At 48.5% G+C, this 15,824-nt stretch overlaps 1 protein-coding gene across 5 annotated transcripts in view; it reads right to left on the bottom strand.

Moving 5' to 3' along the window:
* Positions 1 to 15,824, bottom strand: part of PRKAG2 (protein kinase AMP-activated non-catalytic subunit gamma 2) — a 242,027-nt gene that overhangs the window by 28,646 nt on the left and 197,557 nt on the right. For 4 of the 5 annotated variants that reach the window (XM_072964204.1, XM_072964202.1, XM_072964205.1 and 1 more), the window contains one exon: positions 6,670 to 6,776. In XM_072964204.1, the coding sequence (XP_072820305.1) occupies positions 6,670 to 6,776 (107 nt within the window). The remainder of the gene's footprint in view (positions 1 to 6,669; positions 6,777 to 15,824) is intronic. The other variant, XM_072964203.1, reaches the window with a different exon arrangement.

Raw genomic sequence — 15,824 nt, 5'->3', positions numbered from 1 at the left:
CAGCCTGACCGCTGTAGGTCAGCGGACTCCTTAGTCTGGGAACTTATCTTCGTTTTTATTTGTGTGGTTTTTTTTTTTTTTGCCTCTATATCACAATGTTCCTTCTACTTCTAATGAACTTACCTTCAACTCCACTTATTAAAACCCAGCTCACCTGTAACTTTTTACTCCACAACAAAACGTACCCAGATCACTCCAATCAAAGTTGAGACTCCCTCCTCTCCTCCCACAGCACCTACTTTATCCCCTTTCTGGGGTTTCCCTTATGGCTCCTCAGGTTTAAAAGTGGCAGAGTAAGAACGTCTCTGACATCTTTTCTTCTTAAAAAGTTATCCTCACACTGCAAGGAGTATAGCCCAGAAGGACATACTCAGGACAAAAAGCAGGCAGAGCAGGTTAACACGTAGCCTAGAGGAGCCTGTGAGGGGCTGGGGAGAGTCCGGTGTTGGGAGCAGCAGCCTGGCCTTTCGCTGGACCCGGAGACCCAAGACCAGAGGCTCGTGGGGGAGGGGCAGGTCTGAAAACAAACAGGAAGATTGTTTCAAATAGGTAATAACCACAGCCACCTCCCATCACCATCAAAGGATTATTTTTCTGCAGAAACTGCTTCAGAAATAAAACAGAGATGAACATTTGGTGGCTTCCAATGAAAAAGACGGCCTAACACTTCAGTGAAACCCACGGGCAGAAGCCCCTCCAGTTGTTGGTGTTCATGTTTAATTATGAGCCACTCAACATAACCTTGAATGTTGAAGCTGCAGAAATTGTAGTTTTGTGTAGCTCTCACTAGATGGGTTAAGAAAACAAGGAAACTTCTGAGAAATAGGGAAAAAAGATAGTGAGAGGAGACAGCATAAGAATATTTAAGGATCCATTCAGGGGGCCCAAGATCTCCTGATTGAAGTTCCAGAAGAAAGGAAACAGGAGGACAATCACGGAGGGGTCAGCACAAGGAACACAGCCCCAGTGACGTGTGCGTCAGGGCCGCAGGCCCATCAGGTGCCCAGCTCTCCGACGGAAAAGACCACAACCAGATGCATCCTATGGAATTCGGGAGCACCAGAGATTAAGAGAAACTCCAAAAGCTTCAGACGGGGAAACAGCTTTCTCTTCAGCACCACTGGTGGCTAGAAGGAATGTAACAATGCCTTCAAAATTCTAAACAAAAATGACGGACCGCTATACACAGCCATCTATGGACTGAGTAGAAGGAATGTTTAACTGCTCAAGTAACTACCTCTCAAGAATCTTTTCTTAGGATGCACCACGGACAATGTCTGCATCCCTTGAACCCCCAATATGAAGGTATCTGGAGGTGGGGCCTTGGGAGCTGGTTAGGGTTAGGGGAGGGCACGGGTGGGCTCCTGCGATGGGATTAGTGTCTGTAGAAGAAGAGAAGGACCAGCGCCCACTCGCGGTCCAGACAACCGCCTGCAAGCCAGGAAGAGAGGCCTCACCAGTAACTGAATCCGCCCACGCCTGACCTTGGACTTCTCAGCCTCTAGAACTGTGAGCGAGAAATTCCTGTTAAACTCCCCAGTCAGTGGGGTTTTGTTCCGGGAGCCTGAGTGGACTGGAGAAAGTGCTCCGCCAACAGGGACTAAATCAAGAAAGCAAAAAAGCACCTGTTCAAGGATCAGGACGAGGTGGAGGTAATTCTTGGGATAAACCAGAGGAAGCCTCAGGTGACAGGGATGAGCAGGAGGATGCAGGCCGGCGGGAGTGGTCTCTGAAAACGTGTGGGACGGGTCTGACTGCACAGGAAATCCTATTAGGCAGTTAGTCGCCGTGAAAAGCCTGAGATATTCAAATAAAATAAAAAATGGAAGAATTCTAAGCTCCAGGGATAACACGGAACTGTACAAACAGGAAATATAACTGCAGTAAACCAGTGGGCTCAGCAGGGACACCATCAAACTAATGCAAGTGCAGCTGGCACTCGGCTCCGAGCCTCCCTTTCAGCTCCACTTCGTGGCACTGGGTCCCCGTGGCCCCGTCTCAGCTCTGCCCTGGCTCTGCCGCAGCAGGGGAAGTGAGGGCGGGGGTGGGGCTGGGAAGCAGGGGCCGCCTCACTGCTCGCCACCTGTGCCAGTCGGCAAGGACGCCACAACAGAGCACCAGAAGCTGGGCACAAACAACAGAGATCTTTCGTCTCGCGGTCCTGGAGGTGGGCAGTCTGAGGCTGAGGCGTTGGCAGGTTGGTTGTTTCTGTGCAGGAAACTCTGTTCTAGGCTCTGGCCCAGCTGCTGGTGTGTTAGCCACCCTTGGCTTATAGAAGCATCACACTGATTTCCGCCGTCACTGTCACTTTAGTGCGCCTCCCCCCACTGTGCGCACAATTCTGTGTCCATGTCTCCCTTTCTATAAAGATGTCTATCATTCTGGACTAGGACCCATGCCTTCTGAACTAATTACACCTGCAATGGCCCTATTTCCAAATAAGGCCACATTCTGCAGCACCTGGAGCTTAGGACTCTGACACAGGAACTTGGGGAGAGGACATGGGCCAACCACAGCACGCCTTGTGGGCCTCACCCCACACTGCTGCTCCACCTGGGCACCTGCCCCTTCCCGCAGCGGCCGCTGCTTCCGGTCTGTCACCTTCCCGTCATGTGCAGGACAAGCCCCCCGGTGCCCCTGCTCCCGCCCCGACACAGCGCCAGCCAGACGGCATGCCCTCTACAAGAGGCGCCACAGGACCTCCCTTACCTCCACGAGGCCTCGGAGCAGTGGTGTTCAAGCCTCAGAGGGCTGTAGAAGAGAAGGACCAGCGCCCACTCGCGGTCCAGACAACCGGAATCACTACAAGGACTCAGTATGACACGGACCATGGGGCCTCACCGTGACTTCCTGACTTAGTGGGTCTGAGATGGCCTGATAATTTCTATTTGTCATAAATTCCTAGTTTGTGTTGAAGCTGTAGGTCTGGGAACACACTTTGAGAACGTCACCTTAGAGGTCAGTATTTACCCTGTCAGTTACCCCGTTAACTTATATCCAACTAACATCTGTTTACATTAATTTTCTGGTCAATGGCTGGTGCGGCTTCTGACTGACACAGAAATGCACCAGGCAGGGTTCTGGGGACAGAGGGTTTGGGACTGGGCTCATGTCTTTGGGCCTGAACACAGTGCTGAGCTCTTGGTCAGCAGAGAAGCAGATCCCCATGGCCCTGGGCAGGCAGTGACATCAAGATGGTATAAGCATCACCTGTGAGTGTGTTGTCACCACCACAGTACAAGGTCCAGGCGGCTGCTGCACCAGCTGTCACTGCAGCAAAAGGAACACAGGATGTGGTGTGGGCAGTCCTGCCAGGGTGCCGGGGCTCGGGCAGAGAGGAAGACACCCTCAGACCGGGACCCTCAGTCACTGAGAACCCGACAGTCTGTACGGCAGCCCTAGAAGCCCCTGTCCTGTAGCTACTGAACTGCTTCCTAACTCCAACACAAACTATAACCCTGCAGCCGCATCACCGCCATTCAGTCCATAGTCTTGCCGTCTCTGACGTGAGTGCAACCCTGGAGCCCAGCACAGGGACAGTGGCTGGACTCAGACAAGCCAAGATTCCTGGATGCTCCGAGCCTCCCTTGACAGTGGAAACCGCTGTCTCTATGGGGTCAGCACTGTCCTTTGCTTGGAAGCCCAGTAACGTGTTCCCGGGCAGATGCCTTGCCCGGGGTCATCCATTCCCCAGACAACCACATCCACTCTGCTGGCGGGAGGTCATGGCCTGGTGCAGCAGCGATCCCCCTGCCCAGTGAGACTTGCCTGCCCCTGCCCCCCAGGCCACTCTTGCGAGGTCTTTTGGAAGCAACGCATACCACGTGTGAGTGCTTCTCTGACACGTTTACTGAGTGACCTGTGAAAGCTGTTTTCAGGGGAGCCCAGAGCAAAGGCCCTGCAGCAAGGCCAGGCTCCTTGTCCCCACTGGCCTGCGACCGACGAAGGCGGTGCTGGGGGTGCTGAACGAATGTTGGCAGGCACCAACAGGTGAGCCACTGGGTTTTGGGGAAAAAAACCAAACAGCAAAACACCATGCCTTCTTCTGCAGTTAATTCTTTTCCTTCTGAGAAACAGTTTCTGGCTCACCACCAACCCTGGGAACAACTTGGGTTGAGATGCCAAGTGACCAGGCACCTGTGCCCCATTCCGACTGGGTGGCATCGGGCCGTCCAGCCCCAGCGCCGGGCTCCACGGCATTGGCCACAGTGGAGGTGTCTGAAGGGAGGTGCCCGCTCGGGCCAGGCAGCACCTCGTCCCCCTCAGTCACACTTCAGCCTGGGCTCCCACGACCCTAACTGCTGAGAATGCCTGGGCCGGCGCTGCAGACGCCCATCACCTAGGCGGCCAGGGGCGGGGACAGCGGGGACAGGGGGCCACAGTGGATGGGATCCGGACATGCATCAGGTGCCCAGGTCGTCAGGCCCGAGGCCCCATGCATGGCAGACACGGCACAGCGCTGTGTCACAGTCCCGCCTGGGCGTCTTGGGGCGGGCGGCCAGCACACCGCCCCTCCCCGCTGTCCGAGTCGCCTCTGGCCGTCTGGACCTCCGTTTTCAGTTTACTTGGAAATGGCTGACTCCGGTTCCCCAGACGAGTTGTGTCTTTGCTACTCTGTACCCTCAGAATAACCTGGTCGGTATATAAATATTGTTCCGCAACTTGCTTTTCTTTTAACTTAAAAACAAGTATATTCTCGACATCTTTTTCATTCTTAGAGGCCCCGTGATATCCTATCACACACACAATCTGATCAGGCGGCCTCTCACCGAGGGTGTTCTGACCGTTTCTGGGCCGCGCTGTCTCCTGCTTGCTTCCCTCGCCCTTGAGACGTTTCCACGGCTCCTACTGCAGCCGTGTCTGCAGAACGGTCCACGCACCCCTTTCAAATACATCATTCACTTTGCTGTAACCAATGCCAACCCCCCCATTTCCATGGTAACTAACTTTAGCTCCTTTAAAGCCTACAGCCTCACAGGATTCCTGGCTTCCAGGAGACGATGCGCACAGCTTCTGTTAACCAGGGAAGTGATATTTACTGGAGTGGTGACCTCCGATGATCCACAAAGCATCCCATTTTTCATGTATTACTCACTTTGGCAAATTTCTAAATTCAGGAAAAAGTCAATTTCATGGCAAGGGAAAAGCTGAGTAAGAGTGAAAGCAGACACAGGTCGTACCAGCTGTCACTTGCTTTTCTGTTGGTGGAAAACCAATGGTCAGGCCTTTTGGGGGATGGGAGCGAGGGTGAGATGGGCTGACCTAGTTCTTTTTTGGGGAATCCAGAATTTCTAATTATTTTACTGTTGAAATCTGTATAGTTACAGTGGTAGAGACCAAATTTCTTAAAGTCACTGTTGGCCACTTTCCCTCTGAAATCGTATTTGGTTGCTTCTCTGTCTTCTTTGTGTCAAAGAGTCAAGAGTTGCAGAAGGGACCTTGAAGATTACCTGGTCCAAAGTGGATTTAGCAAAGTCACAGGATACAAGGTCAGTTTACAAAAATCAAAAACAATTGGAAAATAAAGAACAAAGCTATTTTTATATTCCCAAGAATTCTGTGTAGCAGACACAATGCAGGCAAAGTGGCCCCAAGAGCCCAGGTGTCCTGTGAGGACGAGCTGCAGGGGCGGGCTGCTGGGGGTGCCAGCAGACCAGGAGGGGGAGGGCAGGGAGGGGTCCCAGAGCGCTGGGCAGAGCTGGGCACACATCTCCCAGGACAGCCCTGGATGAAGCTGAAAGAGGGTAGGGTGAACTCACAAGGGCACTCTGCCCCCAGAGTTCTGCTGAGGGATGGATGGAGGCCACCCTCCCGGCCTTTGCCTGAGAGCCACCCCTGCAGGGCCTCTGCCCCCCTCCTCCCCTGGTCTCTTAGGGGCTCTCCTGGGAGTACACCCTAATAAAACACTGACTTCCCGTGAATTCCTGGCTCAGCAGCTACTTTTGGGGAACCCAAGTGAAGGCAATTTTGCTTGGTAAAGATCTATGTGTAAATTTACACACTAAATGCACACATGTCTACATGTATATGCACACGTATTTCATTACACTGGATATACTCTGACCGTTACATTGAATGTGTTATTTAGGACTTCTCATATATGATTTGTGTAAGTCATACTGGTATAAAATGAGCTGCAATACCAAAATAATCAGGTTCAAATTTTCTGTGAAGAGAGGTCAATAAAGTTCTCTCCATCAAGAGATTATCCACTTCAGTAATTTTTTCTTCTTAACTGATATTATTTCAACTTCATTTTTCTACTAAATAACTAGAAAAGACCATCAGGATATGCTGTGGGAGGTGGCACAGCTTAATGGTTACAAGCTCAGGGTCTACACGCATGAGACAGACCTGTGTTCAAATTCCAGAACCTGTCGCTCACCAGCTCTGCAGATTAAGTTCTTAAATTCTAGAATTTGTGGATTCAGCTTTGTGATTTAAGTTCTTTAACTACAGAACTCGTGTTTCTTTATCTGTAAAAGAGGGTGGCAACAGCACACCCCTTAGTAGGCTGCCACGACGGCCGAGAGTTCAGAGCAAACCTCGACATGATGCCCGATGTGCAGAGAGGACCTGACACCCACTGTGGGGGCTGCTGGATTCAAATCACCTTATGGAGCACCATCCAAATAACATCCCAAATTCAGGAAAACTGGGCACACTCACTTGTAACGTGGTGTCAAAGACAACAAGCTTTGAGCTGGTTGGAACGATGTCATAACACTTGTGAGACCTCATGAATCGCATGTAAACGCCACTTTCTGAGTCTTCTGCTAAAAAGGAAAGGAAAAAGGCAAATATCAGTGATAATAGAGAACTTCCTCTATCAGATGAAGAGAATGCATGGAAAACCTAACAGACTTAATGGAAAATAAGAAATGCTTTCCCTGTAAGAGTGAGAAGCCGTTCCATTCAGCACTGCACTGTCCTCGCTGGTGCAGTAAGGCAAGGAAGAAACAAAGGCATGTGGATGGAAAAGGAAAGAGCAAAACTGTCTTTATTTGTAGACTGTATGATTTTCTACATGGAAAACACCAAAGAATCTACAAAAAAGTTTCCAGATCTAAAAAAAGAGTTTAGCAAGGTCACAGAACGCAGTTAATACAAAAGAAAAAAAAAACATGCTATTGTATTTCTATATACTAGCAACGAACAAGTGGAAGTTTAAAGGCATCATTTACATAAACATGAAGTGGAATATAGATTCACACAAAGAGGAGAAGAGCCTTCAAAGCAGTAACTATGTGAACAAATATATATGATGTTGCCTTTATTATTTGAATTTCTGTAGAGGTTAGAGGACAGTTGGCTGGAGCAATGCCAACGTACTGTGACCCCAGAGCTGTGTGTAGCTGGAGGATGGCCCAGCACCCACTGCCTGCAAGGATCTGCCCCCCACCCTCCGGGTGCAAAGAACACGTGTCCAAGAGACTGACAGCTCCGCTTCGCCCACACCAGCCTGCACACTGGGGAAGATTTACATTACCCGGGAAATACCCAAGAAAAAATATTACTTTATTATACATGCTAAATAAGTGTTAGCAAAATAAGTTAAACAGCACGGTACCACCACGTTCCTCGTTACTCCACTTCCCACAGTGGTCAACACTCCGTGTCTGCTGACTGGTTTGCCAATTTCATGACACACCATGTGAACCGCTCCGAAATCTCTACTTTCATTCTGACCTCTTTTCAGAGAACTGTAATTCATAATTCCACCACTCCCCTCACCTCCTGGACAGCGATCTTCTCGCATACCTCCCCTGCTGCTCGTGGGATAAAGTCGGACAACCAGGTCTGGCCTTCACGAACCTCCGTGGTCTGGCTCCTCCGCCACCTCCTTCTCCCACTTGGGTTCTCACGCCCAGGCACACAGCTCCCGGCTGCGTTCCCTCCTGTCTTGAATCTCACTTTGCTGCATTGGTTTGTCCTGCTTTAATTTAAACTTCCTTCTCTACTGCTTCTTGCTCAATTTCAACCCAACCTCAAGTGCCATCTTCTCCACAAAAGCAGCGAACACCGAGGTGCTTGCCACGGACCAGGCACTCCTGGACTGTGACACCAGGTTGTACCGTAAATTTCCTCAGTTAATTTCTGTGGCAACCTTACGGGGTGGGCCTCCATTTCTTCACTTTCCATAGGACCTGACTAAGCAACTCGCCTGAAGTCAGACTTGGGAAGTGACCAGAGCGGGACTGAATCCATGTCCACAACTCCAACACTCCCCTCACAAAACCTCTGCCAGTTCACCCGGTCTCGGACACATGCGTCCCACAGGCACCTGTGGGGCTACTGTCTGCTTGACACTGTCCCCAGACCAGACACGAGGTGAACACAGACACGGTCTCTGTGCTCCGAGCTCACGAGTTGGAGAACTAGGGCACCAGGATGTACCACGTGAGAGGAGAGGTCCTGGATGGCAGAAGCACAAGGCAGGACCCAACCCTGAGCTGCGCAGGTGAGGAAGCAGGTCTGCAGTGACCTCTTCCTCTGAAAACATACGCGCCACCGGTGCAGCTCTGATGGTCTTCTTCCCGGATGATAATTTCTTTGACCAGGATCTTCCTCATTTATTAGGTTAATTAATTGTCAATTCCTATTTATTGACCATGGTTTTAGTGTGGGTTCTCCCAAAGCCGACCCTGAGACCAGGGGAACTGAGACAGGGAAGGAAAAAGTCCAAAAGGGAGCCCCCGTAAGCAGGCCACAGCCCCGTGCAATGAGCCACAGATGCTGGGGACCCAGAGAGACTGTGCCTGGCCTCCGAACTGGCTCCTCGTCAGGACCGCCCCGCCCTTTGATTAGAGGCTACCCTGGGGCATTACCTCTGGCATTCCTGCCCTGCGCCCACAAGCCCTGCTCCAAAGAACACCCTCGGGCAGAGGTGTTCAAATAAGAGAACTTGGATGCAGGGGAGGCACTGAAAGCATCTGCTCCCAAGAGCTTCTGCTGTGCTAGAGGCTGGGGTCCCTGGGGGCCCAGCATACATGCCGCTGCCCTGCAGACAACACCGACAAGTGGAGGAGAGACATCGACTTGACGGTCACTACACCGTCATGAGCGCTATCACAGGACAAGTCCGGGCTTATGAATGGATGGATGGAATTTAAGTCGGTGTGCTTCCATTTTTCTCGAAACATTTATCCACCGGGAAATAGGAGTCTTGCACAGATAAGAACCAGAACACTGCCGTCACTGCTCCCACACTGCCAGGATGCCGATTACCATGCTGCTGAACGAGTCGTTTCCCGGGAGCATGTTCAGCGGGGGATTTACGCACACAGGGCTCAAAGAGCAGTGCCGTCAAGCACACGCTTAACTAGCGCTTAAGTTACAAACTGTCGGTCAGACCCATACCCCTAAAATTCAAATGAATGAATCAAGAGGGAAAGTAATAAAATGTAACAGCCCATCTCCCAGAAAGGAACCCTTACAAGATATTTTGTCCATTAATTAAATCAAGAATTTTCGTAAGAGACGTGCATGTCTCATAGATGTTAATATCACGACAGAACTATCTGAAATAAAATCTTAAAATACTATGAAAACAAATATTCAAACTTTTAGAATTTTTAAAACTCAAAGTTTTGGGTTAAACATATTTGGGGGGCACCAACTTAAATTCCTGTTGATTTTTAAAAATATTTAAACATTTCATTTGGAATAGTTTTTGCTTTCCAGGAAGGCTGTGGAGACAAAGCAGGCCCCTGTGCACCCCACACGGGGTCCCCTGAAGGCAACAGCTGACGCTACTGTGGCGCATTTAGTCACCACGCACCACAGCCTGCCCGGGACAGGACAGCTTCTCAGCCCTTCCTTTTCTCAATGACCTGGACAGTTTTCCAGGGGTGCTGGGCAGGCGTTCTGCGGGCTGGCCCTCATTTTGGATCTGTACGTTGTTTTTCTCGTGATCTCAGTCGTGGGGTCATGTGTTCTGACGGGAAGACCGGAGAGTGAAGTGCTTTCTCATCCCACAGTTCGAGGGTACCTGCCACCAACACGACCACCCGGCCCGGGTAGGCTCTGTCGGTTTCCCCACCACAGTTCCTCTTCCCCTTCTCTCGTGCTGCAGTCTTTGCAGGGAGGTCGCCCCACCTCCCTGAGGGCGAAGCAGCTACATAAACCATCTGGACCTCTTCTGTGCGGGAGAGCTGTCTGTCTGTCTCAGCACAGACTTGCTGTCTCTCTCGCATACTCTGAGTCACATACAGGCCATGCCGCGTCAGGACTGGTCGGAGGCTGTGCTCCAGCCGGCACGTGTCCTCTCCCATCCACCCAGGATGTCTGTGCTCACACCTGTGGCCCCCAGGGGTGTGGAGATTGGGGCCCTCGGGGTCCCCTGGGACCAGAGGGTCCCTCGGTTCTCTCTGGAGCATCACCAGCCCCCAGGTGATAAGACATGTCTCCTCGGTCACTAGAGTCTTTCAAGTGTGGTATGTTTGTTACAATCATGCAATTTCCTTAGTTTTTATCCCTCCAGGACAGCGCATCACACGCAGCCCAGCTCCTCAGGCTCCTCCGGCTGTGACAGTTCCTCACACCCTGATCTGACGGCCTCAGCAGTTCTGAGGAGCACTGGGCAGGCACTTGCGAGGATGCCCCTCGCCTGGAATTTGATGTTTTTCTCCAAGGGCTCTGGGTTATGAGAAGGGTCTATAACATTATTTTTTAAATGTAAAAAGTGTGACCAAAAAAAGCAAGAAGCTGAATATGTAAAACAGATGACAATAAAATGCACTGTGGTTTGTAATAAGGCTAGATTATTACTGATGTAATAACATCGGTGACAAAAGTGTTGGTGTTTTAAGTTAGGAAAAGAAAATAAAATATTATAAAATACCATTGCTTCTCCACATCTAGGATAAACTTCCTGATTAAATGGCACCTTGGTGTTATTTTTATTATGACGAAGTCTCAAATTGTACTTGAAGGACGAAATGCATTGAAGTATAAAGTAAGAGTAATTTGGAGTTGAACCAACAGGGAGAAAACCAGATACTCCAAACCATTCAACGATAACAGATTATTTGGAATAAATTCTTAAAATTCCTGAGCAGGCAAGTTCCAACTCTCACTATTCAAAGGCAGCTGGGGTTAAGAGAGTATGACAGTGTCCCACTCTCTGGTGACTGTGTCCGTCCCTAGTCTCACACTGGCATCTGGGTCACTGGTCCATGAAAGCAGCATGTCCGTGGAATGATGTCACATCTTCCAATAATATGCATCATTCTCTGCGGGAGCTGTTAGTAAGCACCGCTGGGAAGTGGAACGTATATGTTAAGGCGTTTGATTGGTGAAGGTTAACAAAACAATCTGGAAAATGCAACATCTAAGTTTACATGCCGACAGTTCTACACATTCAATAGGAAAGGGTGGCAGTAAGTGTTTCTCTCTCTAAAAAGCAGGTGTGATTACACACCACCCTTGACAAGTCCTCACTCAGCACAGTACACCACGTCACTCACAGCCACCTCGCGCTACCACACCCTCTAGGAAATTTTTCATGTCCTAGGATACTTCCTTCTCAAAGGAAGCCTGGAACTCTAGGAACCTGTCCTTGTGTCTGCCTCTGCTCTGCGCACAGGTGCTCTCGTCCCGTCCCATGTGTCCCACTGACATCCCACCTGCCTTTCTGAGGTGGGCTGAATAGTGGTCCCCAAAAGATATGTCTACCTGGAGTGTCAGAAGACCTTAGTTGGAACAGGGTCTTTGCGGGTGTAATTAAGGTAAGGATCTTGAGTTGAGATCATCTTGGATTATTAGGTTGGGTCCTAAATCCAATGACCAATGTCCTTACTGAAGAGAGGAGACATGGACACAGAGGAGAAGGCCGTGCAGAATGGAGGCAGAGATGACAGTGATGCCGCCACGGACAGCGGGAACCAGGAGAGAGGCCCGGGGCAGACTCCTCGAGCCTCCAGAAGGGCCCAGCCCTGCTGACACCGGATCTCAGACGTCTGGCCTGCCTACTGTGGGAGAACAAAATTCTGCTGTTCTAAGTCACCAGGTTTGTGGCACTTTGTCACAGCGGCTCAGGAGCCTCTGCCACCTTTGAGTTCAGTACCTGGGCCCCGTGCACCTTCCTTAAGGCCCTTGAGTCACAAGCACCGGCTCCAGGTCGACACCCCTGGCGCTCCGTGAGTAACTCCCTCTCCGGCTGCCACGTGCCCTGTACCAGCTCCAGGTCTGCCTTAGACCGCAGCTTCCCGAGGTGGCAGACGGGCGCCAGCTAGTTCCTCAAAGGTGTCAGGACAAGCTCGTGCCTCTTAACTGTATGTCACTGAAAGACACGCAGGTCAGAGGGAGGGACCAAAGATGAATCTGAGATGACTATGCAACATTTCTATCCGCGGAGAGAAAAATGATAATAAAGCACACAAGCTTAAAAGAATGCTGGTGACTCTAAATTTAATGATCAGTAAAGAAACAATTTATATACATGCCTCTGTAAAACTGAAGGACTGGAAAAGGATGTTTTAGTCAGAGAAATAATGCACCTGAGAAGGTGCCTTGTAATTTTTTTTTAAGTGAAAGAGCATTGATCTTAAGTTAAGAAGTGTTTGCAAGTGTATTTTATATTGAAGCCATTTTCTAATTCTACTGGACTGAAAAAAGTAATGCAATCGGATAAAACTGCAGAAAATGTCAAAATGTTCACTTTATTGTATACATATTTTAAAAACCTGAAAACACAGCAAAAAATTTGATGAAATCACATTTCAGAGATAAATGTCTTATATCCCTGGTCATATACTATTTTCTAAAACCTATTTACATATAATTTTAACTTAGATTTCGTAAAAAAAATTATTCTAAGATGGTGTGATTCTTCAGTGTATCTTGTCTTAATTACGTGAAAGCGAAGGGGACAGACTGTCACTGGTTATCTGTGAGTCTAAGAAGGACAGGGCTCGACACAGACAGCGAGACGCGGTGAGGGCCCAAGGACCCCCGCCAGTGTCTCAGAGCCCCGGATGGGGATGCCGCTCAGAGCGGGAGAGGAAGAGAAGGCCACAGGCTGGTTCAGGGAGCCGCCCTGGATTCTCTAACGCTGCCCCTCCCCCTTCCGCGGCACGCAGAATTATCTCTGCTTGCTCTGGGCCAGACGCCCCTGTAAACCACTCTAACCCTAGAGCCCTCGCGTCAGAAGCGCAACTACAGCCTCCGGGATGAAAGAGAAGGACGGCCGGCTGCCCAGCCCCGCTCGCGTGCTGACACACCACACCAGCTCCCAGGCTGACACATCACACCAGCTCCGTGTCCTCCACGGCCAGCCGCGGGGCAGGCGGCTCACAGGATGATGGGTGGGGGGAAGCCTGAAGGGACAGTGGCCTCTCGTTGGGGCCAGAAAAAGCAACTACTGTCCAGTCACCACCTGAAAGAGGCTCTCGGCCAACACAGGCAATTAAGTGTGGGAGGAAACACCACCCCACCCCAGAGCCAAAGCCCCCTAAAATTCTTTTTAAAGTTTTTTTTTTATCAAAGCACAGTTGATTTACAATGTTGTGTTAGTTTCAGGCATACAGAAAAGTGATTCAGTTATATGTATATACATTCTTTTCCAGATTCTTTTCCATTATAGGTTATTACAAGATATGGAATATAGTTCCCTGTGCTCTACAGGAGGTCCTTGTTGTTTATCTATTTTATATACTGTAGTACATATCTGTTAATCCCCCATCTCTTTTATTTACCACAACTGAATGCCTTATTTTAAGTCATGATCACAGGTCATCATAATGATTCAAACCCTGACTTGAGCGTGCAAGGATGAAAGGCATTTTAAAGCAAAATTTACACATTGCTCTAATGCCACTAAAAGGAAAACCCCACCCTCCCACACTGCTGGTGGGAATGCAGTTTGGTGCAGCCACTGTGGAAAACAGTACGGAGATTCCTCAAAAGACTAGGAATAGACTTACCGTATGACCCAGGAATCCTGCTCCTGGGCATATATCCAGAAGGAACCCTACTTCAAAATGACACCTGCACCCCAGTGTCCATAGCAGCACTATTTACAATAGCCAAAACATGGGAACAGCCTAAATGTCCATCAACAGATGACTGGATAAAGAAGATGTGGTATATTTATACAATGGAATACTGTTCAGCCATAAAAACTGACAACATAATGCCATTTGCAGCAACATGGATGCTCCTGGAGAATGTCATTCTAAGTGAAATAAGCCACAAAGAGAAAGAAAAATACCACATGAGATTGCTCATATGTGGAATCTAAACAAACAAACAAAGCATAAATACAAAACAGAAATAGACTCATAGACATAGAATACAAACTTGTGGTTGCCAAGGGGGTGGGGGGCAGGAAGGGATAGACTGGGATTTCAAAATTGTAGAACAGATAAACAAGATTATACTGTATAGCACGGGGAAATATATACAAGATCTTATGGTAGCTCACAGAGAAAAAAAATGTGACAATGAATATATGTATGCTCATGTATAACTGAAAAATTGTGCTCTACACTGGAATTTGACACAACATTGTAAAATGATTATAAATCAATAAAAAATGTTTAAAAAAAAAGACCCAAGACAAAAACACCTGACTTATTTCCAATCCCTATTTTAACTTAATGTAGACATTTCATTGTAATTCCAAAGAGAAAAAGATTATCAATAGGTTAGCTACTTTAAAATGTGTCTTTTATACTTTATTCTACATTTAGAAACACAAGTTTGCTATATTCATATAGTATCTTCTCTTTTTAGAAAACCATTTAAAATAGTTGAGCAAGAAATAAGCAAAAAGGGAAATGTGGAAGTTAAAAATATATGAAAAGATTAAACTCTTGTACAAGTTGTCCTAAAGTGCTTAGAAACATGAATATTAACAAAGTAAAGGCTTGAATCTAATTTTACAGGACTTATAAGGTAGCAGAATAAATGAAATGCATTAGATTTTTTCCCTTTCCACACTTTTGGCATTATGGTTTTGTGTGTGTTGGGGGCAAAAGCATCCGCTGAAGAGGGAGAGGCACGTGCTCATCTAGATAAGGGGCAAAGGCTTATTAAGAAGGAAAATGTAGGTAAGCAAAGGCACAGTCTCCCTAATTAGATGGTTCAAAGTTGGTTGCAGTAAATGTTTAAAGAATGTCACAGACAGACAAAGCAGTGACTTTGAAACGATTGTGATTCCCACCAGTGTTAAAATGACTTTACGTTTAATTCTGGGAACCACATGGCTGAAACATCTATCACGGCCAATGCTTCCTCTTTCTCAGGAAAAAGAACCCAGTTACTGAGCTGAAGCAACAGTGAGGACCCAGGTTAGCTCCCAGGGATCCAGCCCCAGGCGCCCGCAGGTCAGCAGAGGAAGGGACACCTTAATGGTGATGCAGGAACAACACGATGACGCCCAGCCGATGTGCTTCCAGGAGCTGAAAGACGCTCCCTTCTCTCTCTGGCTTACTAAGGATTTTGTTAAGGGATATATGTTGAATCCTATCAGTTGCTTTTTCAGTATCTACTGAGATGACCAGAAGCTTCTCTCCTTTAATCTGTTGACATTAATTCCTCGGTGGATTTCTTAACAAACTGCAGTCTTCTTGCGTTTCCAGGACAAAACCTTGTTTGGTCACAGCAGACCGCACGGCTCACTGCTGATGTTTATGTAGGAGCTCTGCCCATATTTCCAATGCCAGGTTAATCATTTGTTTTCTTCTCCGTGTGCTGTCATCTGGCTCTGATATCAGGATCAAGCTAACACCACAGAATGGGCCGGGAAGCGGTCATCCTTTTCTATGCCCTAAAGTAATTCAAATGACCTGCTCCCTGAAAGTTTTACAGAATTCATCCAT

The sequence above is a fragment of the Vicugna pacos genome, chromosome 7 (assembly GCF_048564905.1).
Source record: "Vicugna pacos chromosome 7, VicPac4, whole genome shotgun sequence".
NCBI lineage: Eukaryota > Metazoa > Chordata > Mammalia > Artiodactyla > Camelidae > Vicugna > Vicugna pacos.
Note: the sequence above shows the minus strand (reverse complement) of the source record. Positions and strands in the feature narration are given on the sequence as shown.